The sequence below is a fragment of the Pochonia chlamydosporia genome, chromosome 7 (genome assembly GCF_001653235.2).
Source record: "Pochonia chlamydosporia 170 chromosome 7, whole genome shotgun sequence".
Lineage (NCBI taxonomy): Eukaryota > Fungi > Ascomycota > Sordariomycetes > Hypocreales > Clavicipitaceae > Pochonia > Pochonia chlamydosporia.
Window position 1 is genome coordinate 1,120,003 of NC_035796.1, and position 20,996 is coordinate 1,140,998.

Here is a 20,996-nt window from a genome sequence, read left to right on the forward strand (position 1 = left end):
CGAAGTCCTTCAATTTTGTTTTTGCTTCCAACGGAGAATTGGGGTGACATATATCACTTGGGCGTCGGCATGCGAATGGATATAAATAGTTGCCAACCGGCTGATAATTTTGGTATTAACGGATCTTATCAGGAGTGGGGCGATACGGCCCTTGCCGAGATGAATCGATGGCTGCTTGCTGGATGAGAGTGGGCTGTAGTAGTCACGTGCTCACCCGTTGGAGGTGCCCAGACGCGCCTGTGTGACAAACGAACGGGACGCGCCTTTTGACGCAGGAGCATGTCAGACACCAGATGAGGCACCTTGGCTAATTAAAACTCAACTTTTCTCTTGAAACCAAAACCTCAGCTCATGCCACAGGCTCCTTGATTCACTGAAATCTCACTATCAATGACAGCGTAGTCCACTGGCTTTGGCTCACTATGCCTGCGTGCGTTCAGACCGTCGCGTCCTCTGTGTGATGATGTTCACTGACAGTGCAGAACAGTCCAGGCGACCAACACACCTCATGGGCAAACCCGTTCGAGGAGGCTAAACCGCGAGTTTCGGACTGGACAGCAAAAGAAATCGCCACGATCGCCTCGAAGCTTGACAAACAACTTGGGCCAGAATACATTTCTTCACGATCAGGCCCTGGCGGCTCACGCGTGCACTACCTCACTGCCGAGAAAGTCATTGGCTTAGCCAACGAGGTCTTCGGGTTCAACGGGTGGTCGTCCTCGATACAAAACATTCAAGTCGACTTTGCCGACGAGAACCCTCAAACCCAGCGTGTTAGTATTGGCTTGTCTGTGATTGTTCGCGTCACGTTGCGTGATGGCACCTACCATGAAGACATCGGATACGGCTCCATAGAGAATGCCAAGGGGAAGGCAATGGCTTTTGAAAAGGCCAAGAAAGAAGGTACAACCGACGGACTGAAAAGGGCGCTCCGAAGTTTTGGCAATGTTCTTGGCAACTGCATCTACGATACGGACTATGTGAAACAAGTCACCAAGGTCAAAGCACAGCCTGTCAAAAAGTTTGACCAGGACAACCTCCACAGACATTCGGATTTTGTGAAGAAGGATGCCACTATGACTGGGGCGGCTGTGGCTACCAAGAGCGCAATGGGACCAACTTCGCTCAAGGTGGAACCTACAGAGTCATTTGAAGACTTCCTCGGTGGTATGCTCTCCTCGGATGGGTTCGAAGAAATCGAAACTGAACTTCTGTAGAACTCGACGAGGCCGACTTCTGTGTTCCAGGAGAAGGCCACCCTGACGAAATCGTTCTCGATCTGCCTGCCCCAGTGCAGGCACAAGCACAACAACCAAAGCCGCCGTCCAACGAGCCCGGCAATGCGCAAGCACAAGGATCGCGACGTCCAATGACAAGAGCAGTTTCAGGAGGTTCCGGACCAAAGGCACCGCAGACACCAAATGCAGGTGGAAATATGCAGCCAAGCGCCAGTAGAGATTCGCCGCAGATGAACAATATGCCTGCACCCCTGATGCCCCCTCCAGGAGGAGAAACAGCCATGTTCTTCTCAGCCAGATCAGTTGGTCGTACCGCTGAGGGCAAGGAACCAGGCATGGCCAGCTCTCAGGCCTTCAATCCTAAAGCTGACAGCCCATCGATCAGGAAAACGCCAGGTATTGATCACACATCGTCGAAACCGGTGTCGAGAAGTGGGCAACATGTCGCACCAGTGAGCAGTCAGTCGGGTGCGTCGTCGTCAAACGCTACTGGATTTACCCCAGTTCGACCAGGAGGGCCAGCAACAAGAGGCAATCTGGTCAACCCGTCTCTTGACCAAGCACGAAGGATTGGAGCACCCAGCGGCCCGGGTAGTCCTCTTGCCAATAGAGGAAGTTACAAGCCGCCCACGATGAAAAGACCCCTACCTGGGGAGGCAGGGTCGACGAGAGCCCCGCTGGTTGATCTACCGGCTAATACTGCCGCTCAAGGAAATGTGGCCAATGTGACAACTGCGTCTGGGGACGGACTCGATGCGAAAAGGCAGAAGACGGGTTAATTAACTGAGTGACGGATTGTATTTGGTAGGGATGGCGTTATTGGCGCATATAATTCGGGCCGGATCAGGGAATGATTGCTATTTCTCGAGCGATAACGATGGGAATTATTCTAACTAACTCTATTGATGACTATTCTATGGGCTATGCCTCTACCTGACGCCAGCGTCGGTAATCTATTAGCCAAATTCTATCTTGAGCTCTATGCCATGAAATCCTATCTCGTCCATGTTGTATCGTGAGGATGTCTATCTGTGTACGTGATGTGTCGTAAAGAATGTCGTCTAACGCTGCTGGTTGTGAGGATCACTGTCATCATACTGGTACATATTTGGCGAAAAATCAAAGCCACCCATCATATTACCCTGCTGCATCAGCGATGAATCATACTCAGCCGGCACCTCACTGCCCACGGCGGATGCACTCCCCATGCTGGAGTCGTGCGGTTCCGCCCGCAGTCTCTGATACTCAGCCTGCAACGACAGATATGCCTGCGTGAGATTCTCTTCCCGCTGGTTCGCCTCCTGCAGAAGCTGCTCCAGGTCCTTTATGCGCTGCTCCTTGCGCTCACGGTACGCTCGCTGCGATGCGCGGTTCTGCGCTCGTCGTCGCTATTTGTTGTCAATTTTGTGTTTTGTCTCTTAAGGGTTTGAATAACGTACGGAGAGAACACTGGGTGGAGCATTGCGGTATCGATTCTCCCTTTTTCGAGGCGGTTTTTGGTCTTGCGGTTGGGGTTGTGATGGGACGGATGGTTCGCTGGCGGTGCTGGTTGGGCTGGTGTATGAGGGTTCGGATACGTTTGGGAACGTAGGTTGCTAGGTTCTTTAGTTTAGGTTCAGTGGTCTGAGGAATGGGTGCTTACTGGCGTGTATGCGTATGTTTGGGAGGTGGATGGGATTTGTGAGTGAGGAAGGGGCATGGAGTTGAGAAAGTCTAGCCATGGGGCGGGAATGGATGATGTAGTTTGGGATTGAGACTCTTCTGCAGAGGATGTGGGATTCATTGTGAGTTGCAGTGCATAGGGCTGATATTTGCCACTGGGTACTACATGCTACGGTACCTGAACAACTACGATATATAAACCATTGGGCGGTGGTATAAGGCCGCGTCGCTTCGCGTTCGGAATTTGATTCCAAAGTCGCGAAACGACGAGGTCATGTCCATAAAGTGTAGAGTTAAGCCGCCGGGGATGGAAACATTCAAGGCAGCCGTGAAGGGGTATGGAATTTCTGGGGATGGCCGGCCAAGCGAGCCAGTCGGTTGGGAGGGAAAGCGAGGGCTTCGGGTGGGATGGATTGGGATAGCGGGATTGTAGGGCTGGTCTGGGTATATTTTAATTTTGGATGTTTTTTTTGCAAGTGACCCTTGTTTCTTGTATATGGAGGCGTCTGACGTCAGTTGTGAGATTGGGCTTTTGGCAGGAGTTGTGGCGTAGTTTGATGCAGGCATTGCCACAACATGACTGGGGATGCTGGGCTGCATGGTCTGGTGGTATGAATTCGTCCGTATGTATATTTGTCATGGGTCTGGCTGGGAATGGGCAGGGCCGCGTTTGTGCTGGCGTGGCGGAGGGGAAAGCGAAAGCGAGGCCGTATTGGGTAATTGTCTTATGGCTGAGTTGAATGTGTTTGCACGGGTATGTGAAATGGGCTTTGGGTTGCTGCTTGTTTAGTTGGCAGAGGTAGTTGAGATGAGCGCTCGCAAGTACGTCAACGTATGACGTTTTTTCGTGTATCGTCAAGTTGGATAGTTTGATCTGGTAATTAATTTGCGGGTGTCCATTGCCATTTAGATAACGCCACGTATGCGAAATTGATAGGGCCATTACTCGCGAACTGCCATTGTAGAGTGCGGTGAATGAGAAAGGAGCAGGTTGAAGACACTCAACTCGAAGCAAATGTAGTAGCATCGCAACCCGACGCAGGACTTACACTACGATCAAACAGGATGTGCCAGCGACGGTAGCTGATGCGTTTGTTCGATAGGAGGCTCAATCTGCTGCTGGATTTTGTTACCTGTTTCAAAGTAACATGTCTTTTAACTCTATCTCTTAACGTTTGAATCCTGATCTACAGCCATGATGCCCCGTTGCAACCTGGTGACAATCAGACGGGTGTGAGTGGGACGATGGGCAGACAACCAGACATTTCTTCGTGCTTTATGCAGTCACGACTCACGAGAGTCAACATAGGAGGTTGGCCATGCTCGAATAAGCTACAGTTGTTGAAATTATTGCACAGTGCTACAACATAGCCAGGACTAAATCAAAGCAAGGAAAAAAAGGTGTCAGCAAATCTTACAGGAACAAACGCTCCAGTACATCACGTAATATTAGACCATAGTGTTCGGCCTCCCCTGCTATTGTCGCGACGCCAGGCCGCTTTTGAGTCAAGTCAAGAACCTCTGCACATGGTTGCGCAATTAACCCGTAATGTGAAATGCAACGCCTTTAACATCCTTTGGATCTAAATCTATACACATCATACTCCCAGATAGGGAAATTTGGTGATCTTCACGCCTAGCAAGAACAAGGTACACTGCATCTTCAACCGTGGCTGTTGATGAGTGGAGCTCCATCAAAGATTCCACATCCAGATGTCCATGTACGGAGTACAGATGGCTCCAAAATGACCTGAACAAAGTAGTTATACTCAAACACAGTCGCATATATTATTTATCGGACCAAAAGCGCACAGGACTGTTGAGAAATAGCACAACTTGTTATTTCCTCTCCTGGTTCCGTAACCCTACCAGTTATGAGTAGGGCGTCGGTCAAACTAGTGTGTGGGACAACAGCACTCTGTTCTTCATATCCGTCTAATAACGAGGTGCCGATAACTGGCTCAAGTCCCTGCTATAACTGGGGTATTGGGCCCGAATGATAATATTCAGTCACTTCATAAGCCGCGAAGTACAGCTCCCTAGCTCGTCTCTGCTGCTGTTGAGTTGATCGCGGTTTATATGGCCCGTCAGCCACTAAGCGACAAGGATGCATGTGTTGAAGTGGTTGCTCTTCACCCGGTAGTAAGCTCAAAGCTTGCTCTTCTTTAATACAAAGTTATATTAGTACCCAGTGCCACTTTTCAACCTTTCATATTTCCTTCTATGAAGCGTCCAGACACTCACCATCTACTTGACGCAAAGAGCGTGCATGTTGTAGGCGTCTGGTCCATCACCGCCAAAGTACACCAAGTGTTGGAGGAACTGTAATGAACAACGCAACCATGGCAATGACTGCCTCTGCGCTTAGCATGGTGATTGTAAGTTGAATCGGAACCTAAATTGAGGCTAATGAGAACCAGGAAGGATGGAAGCTTGCTCAGTAGTTGTTGGTATGTGGACCAACGCAGTATACTGCAGACCTCCTACAAAGGCACGACCTGTATTGTGATGCCAAGGAAGAGCTGGTAAAACTTGAAAGGGCCAAAGGAAGGTATTTTATTTTCGGAATATGAAAGGGCAGACAGAAAAAAAAAAAATGAAAGAATTAACAACATTTCGCCAGAGAACCCAGAGGTCATATCTTATACTTCGACAACGACGTGAGAAATAAGGCGGGATTGGACCATCACCCAATGGCATGTCCGACTTTGATATTGAAGACCATCACGGTTTTCATTGGCTACATGTACCATATTGAAGAAGGGTCTGAAGAAGGTGGTGGCGTTTGTGTGAAGCTCGGAATTGTGGCTTGCAAAAATGCGACCATGACTGGTGGAATGTTGGCAAAATGTGGACGAGAATGTCCTGTAAGGGTCCGAAGTACGGACATGGAGCACATGGTCCAAATTCATGGTGTTGCAAATCTGCGATCAGATTAGACCAGACCCGCTTCCATTGCCTCTTTCCTCGTTGAGAATCATGGTGAACGTGCAGGGCGCGGAAAGAGGCGATGGAGTCAAGGCCTGGTTTCTCATACACACTCTTTGTCGGCATTAGACCAGACCTTGACCCGCTGCCATCGTCTCTTTTCGCGCTGAGTGTCGCATGGTGTGGCACACATGCAAAACCATACGCATCAACTTGTTCGTTTCTATGGACGTCAAAGTCGCTTGATGTGAGATTGCCAATGCTTTTCGGAAGTTTTCGCAACTTTTCTCACTGTGTGGCATACACGGCGCTGAAGTAGCCATTAAAGAGGCAACGAAATAATAACTTTCATTTGGAGGGATATGTAAGTTCTGGCCATTTCGTAAGAAATATGCTCCAGCGCCGCCGGAACCTCACTTAATGTTTTCAAATGGTACATTCACATGGCGAGCATTAAGGTGTAAGGGAATATTTACACAGCTAGCAATGAATAGGCCGAGTATAGTCGACTTCCCAATTGGTCGTAAAATCTGGGAGCTCAAATATGCAGTGTCAATACGTGCGGACCACCAAAACAAATCTTTAAGAGTCTCGTTATTACAGATTTCTGGTCTTTCCACCCGCAGACTATCCGGCTGTCAGTTAGCTGCTATTAAACCAAACTCCGTCAAGTTTGGCAAAATGCAAGATAGCTTGAGGGTGAATGGCTAAATAGGGGGGGGGGGGTGCATTGGCTCCAGCAGTCAAGGAAGCAAGCCGCTTTGCATTCACGAGTGACATCATGCCAACTGTGCGTACTAGGTGGTGAGCAAGTACATCATCAACGACAGCTATACTATCATTGCCAACTACACTTTGACTATTTAAACGTCGACCTTCTAGGACACGTGGACTATGTTGGGACTTTCGCTTACCCAGGAGTTAGGACCAGGGTGTGATCCTCATCAGGCAAATGAGTATGATGAGGTCAGCGTCTCGATTAAACACGGATCGACTCGACCCAACAGGCAGTCACCGAGACCAATCAATAATTAAACCTGCTTCACATCTGCTAATGCCAATTCCAAACTTATCCATCAACCAGACCTAACAAAGCATTAGCCCAGCGCAGACCATTCACAAATCCTCCGCATAACGTAGTACATCTCAACCACCCCGCAAACTCAGCCTCAATCATCCAACATCGCATCACATCGACTCATCAGGCATTCACTCAACTCTCAAACCATAATCCATCATACTCTGTAAAACATCACCAAAATCAACACTCAGCATAATCAGCGTAAAAATAAAGAACCAAACCCCAATCATGGAACACCAATCCCACGCCATCGCCGCCGGAATTTGTGGCAGTCTATCCTCATCCCAAACACCCTCCAGCTCATCCAAGCCAAAGTCCTCACACAGCAACAACACCACAAGCCAATACTTCAAACACTTCTCCGGCCAAACCGCCAGCACAAACACCATCCTCGCCGCCTCCCTCAAGAAACAGTACCCCAACCTCAAACTATCCGTCCTCTCCGGCGGCATCGACCTCCTCGGCTTCGCGGCCAGCGGACACGCCAAATGCACGCCCCTCGACGACGACGCCGCCAACACTTCGCTCCCGTCCTCCGTCACCGTCGACTACTACTACCCGCCTGCGCGGAGGATAGGCGGCGGCAACGGCGTCGTCGCGCAGAACATCCAGTTCGGCAAGTTTCTGTACGAGTGGAACCGCGACGACTACATCGTGTACATTGCGCACGGGCTGGACGGCGACTCTGGCCTCAACAGCTACACCTTTACGTATGTCCTGTCGAGCGAAGAGCGCAAGTCGGACGCGCTCGTCATCGCCGCGGGGAAGTGGACTAGTACTCTGCACGAGGAGATTTGGGTCTTTGACGGCGGGTACTGGTCGAAGAATGCGGCGCTGTACCAGAGCGTCATGAAGGCGTCGTGGGATGCGGTCATTTTGGACGCCAAGATGAAGAAGGACTTGATTAATGACCACTTGTATTTTTTCCAGTCGAGGGATACGTATCAGCGGCTGAAGGTGCCGTGGAAGAGGGGCATTATCTACTACGGTCCTCCGGGGAATGGGAAGACGATATCGATCAAGGCTATGATGCATACGCTGTATGAGATGGAGCCTGAGATTCCTACTCTATACGTGAGGTCTCTCTCTTCGGTGAGTACTTTTCCTTCATTTCATGACGTGGTAGTTGCTAACAGACGGTGTAGTTCATGGGTCCCGAATACTCCATCAAGTCAATCTTTGCGCAAGCACGCCAATTCGCACCATGTTATCTCGTCTTTGAAGACCTCGACTCCCTTGTATCCGATTCCGTGAGGAGTTACTTCCTCAACGAAGTAGACGGCCTCAAGGACAATGACGGCATCTTCATGATTGGCAGCACAAACCACCTGGAGCGTCTCGACCCAGGCATCTCTGTAAGTCACCTGGACATACCCAAACTACACAATTGTAACAAAAATCCGTGAGTAGAAACGCCCCTCCCGCTTCGACCGGAAATACCTGTTCCCAAACCCGAACCTCCATGAACGCATCGCCTACTGCCACTTCTGGCAGTCCAAGCTCAAGGACAATAAGGAGATCATCTTCCCGGACAAGTTGTGTGACGCTATTGCCGGCATCACGGACAAGTTCAGCTTTGCGTATATACAGGAGGCGTTTGTGGCGGCTTTGCTGGCCATTGCGAGGGACGAGAAGCCAGAGGGGATTGTGACGGCGATGGATGTGCTGACGATTGATGCGGCGGATGACTGGGTGGAGGTTGTGGATGGTTCGGGTGGTGAGGACCCCGAGCTTGAGAAGCTGGTGCTTTGGGTTGAGATTCGGAAGCAGGTTAAGATTTTGAGGGAGGGATTGAATCAGGGTGATGGGGAGGGTGAGTCGGAGGCGGTGGATGTGGATTTGTAGGTTGTGGTGGTTGGTTTTGATGCGCATTTTGACAAGCAGGCTGTGGTGTATTTCTTTATTATACATGCTCGTACGAGGAGAGGATTTTAAATTACACCGTCTTTTTGGGCGTTTGTACATTCCAACTCAGATATTGCTGGATGGATCAAGAGCCATTGCGATTACAGTTTGCTCTCCAGCGTAGATGTTAGTTTGGCCAAACCCTCTTGCGCCTGTCTGACACCATCCGCAAACTCCATCTTCTGGCTCATCTCGATGCACTGCTTGTATTTCTGCCGTGCGAGCTCCCGCTTGCCCAGCATGGCAGCCACGTCACCCCAGTTGCACAAGGCCACGGCACATGCCTCGTCGCACTCGGCCGTCCTATCATCGCCCTGGACATCCTTGCCGTGCACATACGCATTCTCCGCCCAGTTCAGTCCCGCCTCGAGGCACTCCTTTCGTGTTTGTGGCGGCGCAGCCTGATCGGAAATTTGCTGAATGGCTTCCGAGACGTTCGCCATGCCAGGAGTGAAGATGGGATGCTGGGCAAAGCATGCGGAGAGGTTGTTCATGATGATGGCTCGGTGGCACGGACTGTCGCAGAGCTTGAGGGCTTGGAAGAACAATGGAACAGCGAGATGAAACTGTGATCGGCGCTCGTAGTCGCGACCTAGGGATTCCATCATGCCGCCTAGTTCGGTGGGAGATAGCCATGCTTGCTCGCCGGGTTTAGCGCCATCGACCTTGAGGCGTCTGAATTCGTTGAGGGTCGTTTCAACCGCCCATACGAGGTGTTGCTGCGATTCATCAGGCTGCAGTACGTGCTCGTCGGCGTACATCTCCCCAAGTTTTACTGCTGTGCTCACGGCTTTTGCTAGTATCCGTTGTCTCTTTCTGAAGAGCGTCTCGGCCGGGGGTTCCGGTTCGGCGTTGGCTTGGCCGTCCTTCTTCTCTGCGGCCATGGTTGTGTTGACCTTGGAGGGAGTTGCAGCCATCTTTTCTGTGGTGGTTGACTTGGTTTCTGCCGATTCCGTAACGTATCGGCCGTTTTTATCCACCTTTCCATCCGCAACAGATTGGTCCATAACATCAACCCATTTCTTGCAATCCTGCAACACAGATTCCAGCACATCAATAGCTCTCTTGTAGTTATTGATTTTCTGCAGCCAAAAGGACACCTGAATGCGAATGCCGAGCACTTCGTCTGAGAAGGGGTCCAGCCCGACTTCTTTAACCTGCTCCATGGCCTTTTTGTAGTATTTCAACGCCATTTCTGGATCAGGCTTGTAGTTTGTATAGTAGATGGCTCGCCGTAGAGTATTTGCGACAGGCTCAGGGTATCGACTGAATTCGGAATTATAAAAGTTGAGGATGAAGGAGCGAATGGCGATGACGGATACGACGAGTGTGAAGGCGAGCCTAAGGAACATTTGTTAATACAAAGGAATATATCGAGACCATTGAAGGGACAAGCAACGTACAAAATGAGATTCATGCTGGTTAAACCAGGGGAATCTTTGTATGCACTTCGAATGCCGCGTGGGCTCACAGCGACGGTCAAATTGCGTAGACTGGCTCCCAGCGCGCCTTTAACAAACCGCCCAAACGAAATCTGCGGCTTCACCGGCTTGTCTTGTTTTGGCGCCGCATTCTTGTCCTCTGAGGAGGTCGATTGACACCTCGTCTGATACGGCGGCAGGGTGACAACAGCTCGAAAGCTCAAGCTCGCCGTCCGTGATTTCACATGTACTGACAATACTCCCGTTGTCGCACGGCGGAGACAGCTGCCCTGCAAAGGTCTAAATGAGGCAATTGCCGCGACAGACATCGTTATGATAGCGTGGCAGTGCTTTGCGAAAATACTCGAAGCTGCGATGTTGAACTCGAAAAAAGAAAAAGAATCCGCCACAATTCAAAAGCAGTGACGATGAGGTTCCAGCGAATTGGCGCTAGTCCCGACTTGGTCTGTGCGTCACGACATTACACGGCCCGAGGTGGGGAGGTCGAGTTTCCACGACCCGAGGCCTCAAGATCCGCATTCAGACTTCAGACATTGCTAAACCACTCAAGATTGCTGCATTTCAAAGATAATCCAAAATGGCGGGCAAGTTCGAACCCAAGGTTCCCGTTCAGTTGAATCCGCCCAAGGATGACCCCATCTCTGTTGAGGAGCTGTCAAAAGCAACTGGTAAGTTGAAATCCGAGCCTCGTTTTCAGATACATGTGCCCCTCCACGAGCCGACGACTTCATCTCTCACCGTGCTTGTGCATGTCCGAAGAATGTTGCTCGCCTCGTTCACAAAGGCATGATATTGATGCAAGAACGTACGGAAGCGAGAGGGAAGTAGTGTCACTTGGACCTGATTCGAGACTCCGAAAGATTGCGCACACCCGCCAGATAATTTCCGATATTCGTGGTACTGACAGATCATGATGCAGGAACTGACGGCGGAAAGTGCTACGTGGCCATCAAGGTAAGTTTGGACAATGAAGCTGATTACACCACCGGAGGACGGGTGAATATTCTTTTGAAGCAGACGCAAAAGCTGTGCGCCTGGCTTCAACAGAAAAATTCGTCAACTGATCTATCGCCTACAGGGAAAAGTCTACGATGTGACCGGTAACAAGGCTTACCAACCTGGTGGATCATATCACGGTGCGTCCAGTGTAACCATGCAGGAGGCCAGGGCGAGGGAAATGTGAACTGACATGTCAACAGTCTTTGCAGGAAAAGACGCATCAAGGGCTCTCGGGAAGACGTCTACCAAGCCGGAAGATGTCCAGGCAAACTGGCATGACTTGGAGGACAAGGAGAAGGAGACTCTGAATGACTGGATTACATTCTTCTCCAAGCGCTACAACGTTGTAGGCGTCGTGGAAGGTGCTACAAACATGGAGTGACGCTGGCAGTGTGTATGTACTGTAATGAGTAAAAGGGGGAAAGTATCTTGTTATCAAAATGGGCCGAGTAGGCACATAATTGACAATTTTTGCAGCAAACATGCCGGAACCCAGCTGTGCTGATGGGTGTGGTTAGAAACATTTTACCACGATCGTGATCAGGTTGGCCAAGACTTCGTTCCTGTTGTGAGCAGTGTCCGGTTGTCCGCCAATGCCACCATCACAAAGGAACTTGTTGGGCAATTTCATAAACCAGGGTTCAGGTTACACAGTCTGGGCCACGGATCAACGGACTGAAGAGAGACGAGTCATTTGGCCCCGGAATTCCATCTGTGCGGGATGCCCACGGGGTTGCGGGCATGAAGAGTGCTGTAGAACCCGACACGAAGGTCTGTTGTTGTCTCTTCTCTCACCAGACTGCTTTGGCGGTCAGTTGGTAGTAGGTACGAAACGGTCTAAGCATTGTGCTAGTTCGTGAGCCGAGACCTTGTTCCCACTTGGTCACAACATGTAAGCATTCAGTGCGTATCGTGAGGTGAAAATTTTCTTCTCGAAGAGTTGAGGAGCGATTCGCAGCAATTGCGGGTGAGGCCACTTGAATCTCTGGCAATACAGCGCCTGACCTCCCTAGCGCGCCTCATATGGTGTAGAGAGGGTACCTAGGTACTGCAGGGAGGAGGTGTTATGCCTTTTTGAGCTCGTGTGCTTTCTGACAAAATGGAAAAAGGCTTGAGATAAGGGTCCTCCATTCACCACGACTACGTAGATTCCCAATGTCACCAACATGGGGGCCAGAACATTGGATTATGACGTCGGCTGCGCATGTTGTATGTCTTGCGTGGTCCTCATCGCAGATGGATTTCGGGCAGGATCGCTAGTGACGCCATCGGATGCCCAGCATATTGTCGATATTAGCGGGGAATGAATCGCAAACATTAGGCCAAGAAGGGAATGTTGCGACGAAGAAGAAGATGGTTCTCGGACGAATAGCTTGGATAATTGATTTGTCTTTCGGGCTTGACCACGCCATTGGGATGGGTGTGTGGTCAGTTCCTTCGTCACCAAACCCCCTCTTGGTTGCCTTGTGGTCGCCTTTTTAGAATGACGAGCACCATGAAGACCATCATCAACTTCAGTATGGAGTAGACCCTTGAATTCTCCAGTTCTGAAAAGTCTCAACGGGGCCACCGGTAAATTTTCCGGTGAGTCACACGGATTGCTGATTGGATAACTGGTCACCGAAGAGGAGGACGTGTTTGAGGGTCGTGGGAGGATGGAGCAATCTCGACGGAGGCCTTGCAAAAGTGAGGCGGACGACAGGGCGCACCACTTCCATCCCCTCCAGCACAAGAACACAAGTGAGGAGAATGTGCAGAAAGATCAATTGATTTGATTGATGAGGGACGGGGTGGATGAGAGGCGTTATGTGTGCACTCGTGCTGGGCAGTTAATTCATCCCATTTGCAAACGAGCAGACGAGCGATCTGGGAGTTGAAGATTGAAGCAAGTCAACATTGAAGTCCCTCACTCACTTTGGCCTCCAGATCCCCCGCTAACACCAGACCGTTGACAGTAGTCAGTCCCGTCTGCTGCTGTCAAGTCTCAAGTGCTGGTCGGTCAACAGCCATCTGCCTGCCCAATGGTCCAAACGCCCAATCACCCAACCAGACCAGACTTCCTTATCCTCACTGTCATCACTCCCATCTAATCTTCTTCATTCGACATCCGCCATCTGACTCTTTTCGCGTCCCCCATATCCCGTGGCCCATCTGTTGCGCCGCCACTGATTCCCTTCCCCATCTCCATTTCCCCTTCTTTGTTTTCACGGCCATTTTTTTGCTTTGCATTTCCCAATGCAAAATTGTTCTCACGGCGAGCACTCTCATGTGCTACCCTTGTTGAACGAATAAGCCATACCACCGCAATCTTGATTCTTCAAACTTGCTTCTTCCATCTCGATTCTTCAATCTCGACCCTCGATCCGATATTTGCTGTTCGGCGCCACGCCACGGGCCCATTGTGTTTGTGTATCCTCAACCCGGCTCCCGCATGCTACGCCAAATGTCACCAGAACCTGTTCGCTATTCACCGTTGATGGCCGGAGCTCAAGTGTCTTGGATTGCTACCTTTCCTGTACCACCTTCGCATTAGTCGGTTGACTTGACTTGGTTCCAAGCCTGACACTCCAAGGCTTGCTCCCTCACCCTCCCCTTATCTTTATCCAATATCAACATCCGTTAATTACTGGTTTCTCCTCGTTTTCGCTTTCCTGGCAACCTTCGAAGTAGTTTTTATCACCGAATACACTCCGGATACACTTTTGCTGCAACTCATCCCGGCTGCCTAGAGTCTTGTCAACACTGCAGAACCGTCTCGTTGGATCATGACCTCTGCAAGGACCTCATTTGTCACAATCGACTTTCCCTTGGCTTGATGACGTACGGATAGTCCAGATCCAGGTCGAAACCCAATTGCTCGTCACGAGTCCAACGTTCCGCTTCCTACACCGCCGCCGCTCTCTGTCCCTTTTGCTGCAGAACCTTTTTGCCGCGACACACTACTTCAATACATCTCTCTCTCTTATCCCTATTTCGCCAAACTGTCTTTGCACGACCCAACGTCTTCTCCAAGGCTTCAGACATCTCTCTCCTCCCCAAGACCTGCTCCCCGTCCTAAGAGCCTCCCATTCCCGGTGCCGATTTGTTCTCGGCCGACAATATGCAATCTGGCTTTCGAGACTCACTCACTTCGAGCGAAAGCTTCCAGAAACTCTCAAAATTCATTAATGATAGAACCCAACAATTTAACACAGATATGATGGGCCAAGGCCGCTTGGTCCCGACTGTCAGGCACAACATCAGGACAGAGTACGGGATCCAGAAGTATGTGGCTGATGAGGCGGATGACCCTTTTATCCCATCAGGGATCATCACAGGTCCCTCAAAAGCACAGTCTCAGCAGCAACATGCATTCTATTCTGGCGGTCTACACCATTCCGTTCCCATTTATGCGAATCACGATGACTCCGGATATGGAGGGAGTCGTATAGCTCTTACGGTTACCAGCCCATCCATCAACGCCGGACAAGAGGGCAGTAAAATAGAAAGCAATGCGACTTCCTTACAATGTCCTGAATGTCCTGACTTCAAAGCAAAAAACAAGTCAGAATTAAGGTAGGATCAACTCCAACGGTTCGCCTACAGAAATCATTCAATTGACTAACAAGTTGATGGCACAGAAAGCACGTTAATCGCCACACAAAACCCCACAAATGTGACTTCGCAAAGTGTCACAAGAAAGGATTTGCTACAGCGAATGACCTTGAAAGACACAAACGAACTGTTCATCGAGACGAGTGCCGCAGTGGGAGCAGCTCTGTTGTCTACAAATGCTCCCATTGCGCAGACCAACCCGGCAAACAGAACAAGCGGAAGAAGCAAGAATGGCCCAGAAAAGACAATTTTATTGCACATCTGGCAAGAATACACAACCGCCACCCCAGCCATGCCGATAATCTTGATCAATACATTGTTCGCAGTCAGCCACCACCTGACACTTTGACTGACATTGTACGGGAGAATAACAGAGAGGCGGCTCGAGGAAACGACCTGACCGGGGTGGGGACTATCCCGGATTTCATAAATCCCGGGACAGTGGGCAACTATGCGAAGCAAATTCCCAATTTGCAAGGAGACGAAACTGCTGCTCTAGCTGAACAGCGCCTGATGAAAATTTTGCAGAACAACTTTAGTCATCTGGGGAACAACATGTTTGAGTCTCAAGGAGAGTCTCAGTTCATCAACCCAGATGCCTTGCGCCAACATGGCATGAGTGACAGACTACTTGACGCTTCACTGGAGTCTGCTCACAGTCAGCCTATGGAATTCAGTTTCGTCGACTCCCAAAGTGCGATGAATACCACATCACAGAATCATCCCATCGCTGGAAACATGCAATATCAGGGAATATCAACAAATTTTGGTGGCATTGATGAAATCGGAATGGAAAATGAAGACACCGATACATGGATATCTCATTCTTTAGAGCACTCGAATGCCGTGGAAGAAAATATCACAGAACGTACTGAGCCTCCGGTTCCCTCCTCGCATTCTGATCATACCGCAAATAACACTGTCATTGGGGAATTACTCAAGAAGCTGCTTCCCACGCCAGTAGACTCTTCAGCCAGCCTAATTGACCAGGTTAAGAAGTTGCGCGCCGGGGAGCGAGGCGCTCTTTTAGCCGCTCTCCGGGCCTCTGGACCAGATGATGACGACGCGAGCACGGTTGACGGTGATTCACCATCAAAAGGACAAACTGCTTGCCGCAAGTGTGGTAAAAGCTTCAGGAGACCTTGCGAACTAACGTACGTGATTCCATTAAACCGTCCACACATACCCTGCACCCTTCGAACATGCAGATTCAGCTAACATTCAGGTAGAAAGCACATGAAGAGACATTCTAAGCCTTACGGATGCACGTGGAGAGGGTGTTTCAAGACATTTGGCAGCAAGAATGACTGGAAACGACATGAAAGCAAGCAGCACTATCACCTTGAGACATGGAAGTGCGACCTAGATCGCTGTCAAAAGAGGAGGTGGAATCGCCGCGAGACTTTCAAGCAGCATCTATCAAAAGATCACAACCTCTTTAATACCGAAGACCTGGAAAGGAAGCTAGAACAATGCCGCCATGGCACACATTGCGACCCCAACTTTTGGTGCGGATTCTGTGTCAAGTATATTGATGTTGATACTGCAGACGGCTATAGTCCTTGGGCGAAGAGATTTGATCATATTGACGACCACTTTTGCGGCAGGGATGGTATGGAACCAAAGAGCATCGAAGAATGGCGTCATTCGAATGCCGAGATCCCCCAACACACACAGGATGGTTCAAGCACTGGGGGTCTACCTGGGATTGTTCAAGGCTTTGGACCAAATACGAATGGTTCTCTTAAAAGAAAAGCAGACCTAATAAGTTTCGAGCCGCAACCGCTCGGGAAAAGGCAGAATAATAGCATAGGGATGTCAGAAATGTGGGACTGTGTAAGTCATGTTTGCTCTAACACAAGTCAAATTGAATTCTTGCTGACCTCTCGCGGCAGTGCGGATGTTATATGTCCATGAATATCAGGACCTCACCAAGTTGTATTAATTGCAACCACGTTCGGTGTAGCTATTGCGGCCTTTCGCGACACTTCCCGAAAGATGAAGGCGATTTGCCTGACCATGACGAATTCAATGCGACGAGGGGTTTCAGTGGGCAGAGTCTCACCGTGCGGGCCACCTAAGGTGAAGTGTTGGCTTGTGAGTTGCAATGGATTTTATGTGCACTATGAATAATGATAATGCATGATGTCATCTGTATTAAATTTATTTTCTTGACTTATGATGATACCAGGAGTTGTGTAATTCTACGGAGAGGCAGGGAGAGTTAGATTCAGTTATGGAGGGTAGTTGCAGAATATTGATTTCCAATTCGAACCTTGTTACAAAACATTGCCTGTTTCGGCTCAGGATTGCGTCTGCGCTGTGTTTGTTGCTGTATTGAACTGGGATGTGCTCTTCTCGAGGCGCTCATTGCATCTCATGACCCTTGAGGGCAACCTTGCTCCCGTGCTGCAGGATATTTTGCTTACGATCTAGTTCCCTTTCAACACCCCGGACCCAACAGCGAATATTCGACCATGACACACCTTAGGAGAGCCCCCTCGGCGGGAAAAAAGTGAAATGACACATCACAATCTCCATTCGTGATGGCATTTTCCGCTCGGCGATCCCTGCGCCTGGCCGCACACAAGAGTTGCAACACAACGCAACGCAAAGCAACGCAAATCAAAGCAAAGCAAAGAATATCCCAGGCCAACTTGCAACCCTGCTTGCGGAAAAGCCCGTCCCAAGTTGCAAACTCTCTCAACTGAGTTGCGTCCCCCAGTCATCTCCGTCCCCCCAGCCTGGCCCAAGCCAGATCCAGCCGTCGGTGCTCCCGTACCGCGACATGCAGGAGATCAACAACACCACTCACAGACCATGGCCTGCCGCTGGCCACAACCACGGCGCACAAGGCGCGCTGAGGGCGTGCTGCGCTCCCATACGGTCTCAGTGACATGAAGTGTGAATGTTGCCGCCGAGGAGTTACAGACCTGGCTCCTTGGGCAGGATAAACCCACCTTTCCCCCAGCTTTGCTTGAGCAATTTACTCACATGAGGTCGATCGAGACAGAGACACAGACACATGCTCAGGCGTTATGGTGAATATGGCAAGGGCCAAATCACGGCCTTGATGTGGCATTGGGACTGGGACTGGTGTGCTGTGTGGAAGACAGGGTTACGGGATGGTACGCTGTAGGTGTCGTCGGTTTGGCTTACAAGGTGATCTTTTAGGTTGAACTTCGCCGGCCCGCTGGGACCAAGTCGTCGGGAAGCAAGGTAATCGGTCTTGTCTAAGTTAACCGAAACATTTGCTATGGAGACCGTGGAAAGCATGGCTCGAGTGTTTGCTAAGGCGCAGCGATTACCCAACTTGTCACCGCGTCTTTGCCTGTAAATGAACACCCAGGCGGGCCGAAGCATTGAAGTTTTATCCTGGCGTTGGATTCCTCAAGACCGTGATTTCTCACTCAACCCTGCATCCTGCAACAAGCTTCCACCGGAGGTCGGGAGATTTGTGATCTATCAAACAGCTTCGTCTCGGTCTTATGCCCAGGTGCCATTGGGAGACGACCTGAACGGCGAAGGGGCGGATACCTGCCGTCCGTTGAAGGTTTTCTGGCTTGCTGACCATGGATGAGGGCTCACTTACTCGCTCACTCTCTCACTGATCGACAGGCTTGGTGGTGTTAGCTGGGCGACAGGGCACGACCACAACTCGGCCCTCACAATGCAACCCAGAGACGAAGGAGACTGCGACAGTCTCAAATCACCTGTTGACTTGGGCCAATGTAGCTGGTTCTTACGGAGAACCTGGTCATTCCGTCTCCATCCAACTCTGTTGGAGTTACACAAACGTCTCGCGCAAGCCGCTGCTAGCGGTGTACCAAACTCTTTTTGGGAGGAATACCCCCAATTTTCACCGCCACAAGAACTTTGACTGGAGCAATAATACGGGGAACTGTTGGAAAGGCGGTCATGGACTTGCTCACTGACTTCAAAGCGGACTGCGGGATCAAGAGTGTGGGGGGTCCATTGTAATCTCTCCTCGACTCAGCTCTGAGGCTGGGGAGACCTGAGTACCTGACGACGGCAAGGCGTTAGAACGCAAGACGACGAGGCGACGACTCTTGGAGGAAATCTGCATTGGGTCGCCTGTTGGTTGCCCTGTCGGGCAACAAATGCGCCAGTTGGCATCTTCGGTAGGTGTGGAGGCGATTATCCAAGTTTCAATGGTCGATTGCAACAATCATGTGCGGTCTGCGAGGGGACTCATTGTAAGAATAATACAAAGAGCCGAGTATTTGGTAGATGAACAAAACTCTCATCACAGAGACAGGGAAAGTACTCCTTACCGCGTACCGAGTAATAATAAATGTCATGTAGAAACCGACAGCCTCGGCGAATTCGCCATGCGTCAGCCACACACCAGCACCAGGTGTCTGTCCCGTGGATGACACTTCGCGACAGATCTGCCATTGTCACGAAATGAACTGTTCTGGAGACGCTCCAGAATACCTACTCCGTACCACCAAATTGACCGAGGGTTCATCAGGACTCATATCACTGTCCCACAGATCGGGAATGGACCACTGGGCGGTGGGGAGGTGAGGCCAGCCGCATTAATTTGGAGCCACGCACAGGCGAACCATCAGAAGGCGTACGGAATATACGTACTTAGGTATCCAGCAAGGACGTAATCCAGCGGCAACTCCAGTCCTTACAACACCAAGTGTCTGCTCAACATCAGACTGGCTGGGAAGACATCGAGTGATTGGTTTGGCGGCTTTTCAGCCCTTTCGCACCCTTTGGAGCGCCAGGGACAGGAATCGACCAACACAAACACCAGATAATCCTTGGGGAACCAACAAGCCTCGCCGTTCGCGGTGGCTGAGGAGCTGACTGGTTCGTCGCTGTGGAGAAGACAATTGCTCATGATGGACCTCTCCCAGTGGGAGTGGAGGGCTCACGAGACTTTGTGAGATACGGCAATCGGAGTAAAACCCCCAACAGTTTGATGTTTACTAGCGCCGAATCATATATTTTGGGGAATATTGGCTTCAACAGGGCCCTTAATTGAGGCCGGTCATCGCGTGAACATTAAGCCTAGGGACTGCGTGGCGTAATACTCCCAATGTTTTCTCCCCAAAGAGTGCGAAAGGTGATCTTAAGTTTGGGTCAATGCTCCCTCCCAGCGCAGGGACCGGCGCAAGGTTGTCGGCGGCTGTGAGTACCAGCACAGGAAATGGTGTGCAAGATTGGCCAGAGGCCGTCCATTTTTAATCCATTTTAAGAGTCAAGGTCGAGCTAGTGAGTCGTAAGGACTTTCCCCACGTCCATAACGAGACGGCTGGTGGGATGTCTGGCCAAGACAGTCGTTTGAGGATGTCGGCGTTGTGCTAAAAAGTAGCCGACGATCTGAGCGGGAGCGCGGGAACAGACGGGAGCTAACCCGCTGGTGACAGACATGTCACTTCTCACTAGGATGCCCATGTGGCTATGGATCCTCTCATAAGACACCAGGCAGAAAACCGACGGGCCTATCCTGTTGAATAACGAAACCAGACTGGAGCTAGGCGCCGAACTGAGCTTTCCATCATTCGAGGCTTTCTCGCCTGGCGGTTCAACTCCTCCACAGTCGCCCTCGTCGTGAGCGTTGCCTCAACTCTCCCTGGCAAGACAGAGAGACAGAGAGAGTAGATCCAACTACCGAATGAACCCATGAAGGTCTGTTGCCGTTAGCCCCAACGACGACAACAAGATACTTGCTCGATTTTGGACGACGCCCCGTCTAGTTTGATGCTGTTCCAGGTGACGCCGCTCAGTAATGAGTTGGTCATTTGAGCATGGCATGGCTGGCTCAGCACTGGCTGACGGAGGCACACCCTCAAGCTGCCACGGTTCCGGCAGACAGCAGCCACACGATGAGCAACATGGGTGCATGGGGCAGGAGCTGGCGGAATACAGTTTTTAGCGCGGGCAGAGCGCCGGGCAGTGCGATAGGCGCAAGAAGTATCGAAATCAAGGTCGTGGTGGGCTTGATTTTCAGGCGGCAGAAACGCAAATATGACCAGCGGGTGGACCTGCAGAATGGGTTTCGGCAGCATGCGCAACCTTGAACGTCAACTGTGGAGAGGGTGTGCTGGTCGTGGCTGGGTCTGGTGGTGTAGGAACGAAACAGTCTTGTTCTATTAGATCTCAACCCTT

The 20,996-nt window shown here is 50.6% G+C and overlaps 7 protein-coding genes across 7 annotated transcripts; 4 read left to right on the top strand and 3 right to left on the bottom strand.

The window, feature by feature from the left end:
- Positions 1-422: 422 nt before the first annotated feature.
- Positions 423-2,017, top strand: VFPPC_18095 (RAD52 DNA repair protein RADC; the record flags this gene model as incomplete). Its single annotated transcript, XM_022429751.1, has 3 exons — positions 423-430; positions 488-1,167; positions 1,218-2,017. 3 exons carry the CDS (start codon positions 423-425, stop codon positions 2,015-2,017), a joined length of 1,488 nt encoding a protein of 495 aa, XP_022285163.1.
- A 282-nt stretch (positions 2,018-2,299) lies between these two features.
- VFPPC_07220 (basic-leucine zipper (bZIP) transcription factor) lies at positions 2,300-3,021 on the bottom strand (the record flags this gene model as incomplete). Its single annotated transcript, XM_018286119.1, has 3 exons — positions 2,300-2,626; positions 2,678-2,833; positions 2,881-3,021. The coding sequence occupies 3 exons, from the start codon at positions 3,019-3,021 to the stop codon at positions 2,300-2,302; spliced, it is 624 nt and encodes a 207-aa protein (XP_018139804.1).
- A 4,116-nt stretch (positions 3,022-7,137) lies between these two features.
- On the top strand, positions 7,138-8,754 carry VFPPC_07222 (ATP-dependent Zn protease; the record flags this gene model as incomplete). The annotated part of the gene is made up of 3 exons (XM_018286121.1): positions 7,138-8,001; positions 8,055-8,264; positions 8,320-8,754. 3 exons carry the CDS (start codon positions 7,138-7,140, stop codon positions 8,752-8,754), a joined length of 1,509 nt encoding a protein of 502 aa, XP_018139802.1.
- A 161-nt stretch (positions 8,755-8,915) lies between these two features.
- VFPPC_14185 (TPR domain-containing protein) lies at positions 8,916-10,564 on the bottom strand (the record flags this gene model as incomplete). Its single annotated transcript, XM_018291955.1, has 2 exons — positions 8,916-10,155; positions 10,218-10,564. 2 exons carry the CDS (start codon positions 10,562-10,564, stop codon positions 8,916-8,918), a joined length of 1,587 nt encoding a protein of 528 aa, XP_018139801.1.
- Positions 10,565-10,833: 269 nt separating this feature from the next.
- Positions 10,834-11,637, top strand: VFPPC_14186 (cytochrome b5; the record flags this gene model as incomplete). The annotated part of the gene is made up of 4 exons (XM_018291956.1): positions 10,834-10,924; positions 11,176-11,210; positions 11,335-11,392; positions 11,456-11,637. 4 exons carry the CDS (start codon positions 10,834-10,836, stop codon positions 11,635-11,637), a joined length of 366 nt encoding a protein of 121 aa, XP_018139800.1.
- Positions 11,638-14,355: 2,718 nt separating this feature from the next.
- Positions 14,356-16,930, top strand: VFPPC_07223 (C2H2 type zinc finger domain-containing protein; the record flags this gene model as incomplete). The annotated part of the gene is made up of 4 exons (XM_018286122.2): positions 14,356-14,810; positions 14,876-16,003; positions 16,079-16,685; positions 16,745-16,930. 4 exons carry the CDS (start codon positions 14,356-14,358, stop codon positions 16,928-16,930), a joined length of 2,376 nt encoding a protein of 791 aa, XP_018139798.2.
- A 955-nt stretch (positions 16,931-17,885) lies between these two features.
- VFPPC_16605 (hypothetical protein) lies at positions 17,886-18,212 on the bottom strand (the record flags this gene model as incomplete). Its single annotated transcript, XM_018294358.1, has 1 exon — positions 17,886-18,212. The coding sequence occupies one exon, from the start codon at positions 18,210-18,212 to the stop codon at positions 17,886-17,888; it is 327 nt and encodes a 108-aa protein (XP_018139797.1).
- Positions 18,213-20,996: the final 2,784 nt, after the last annotated feature.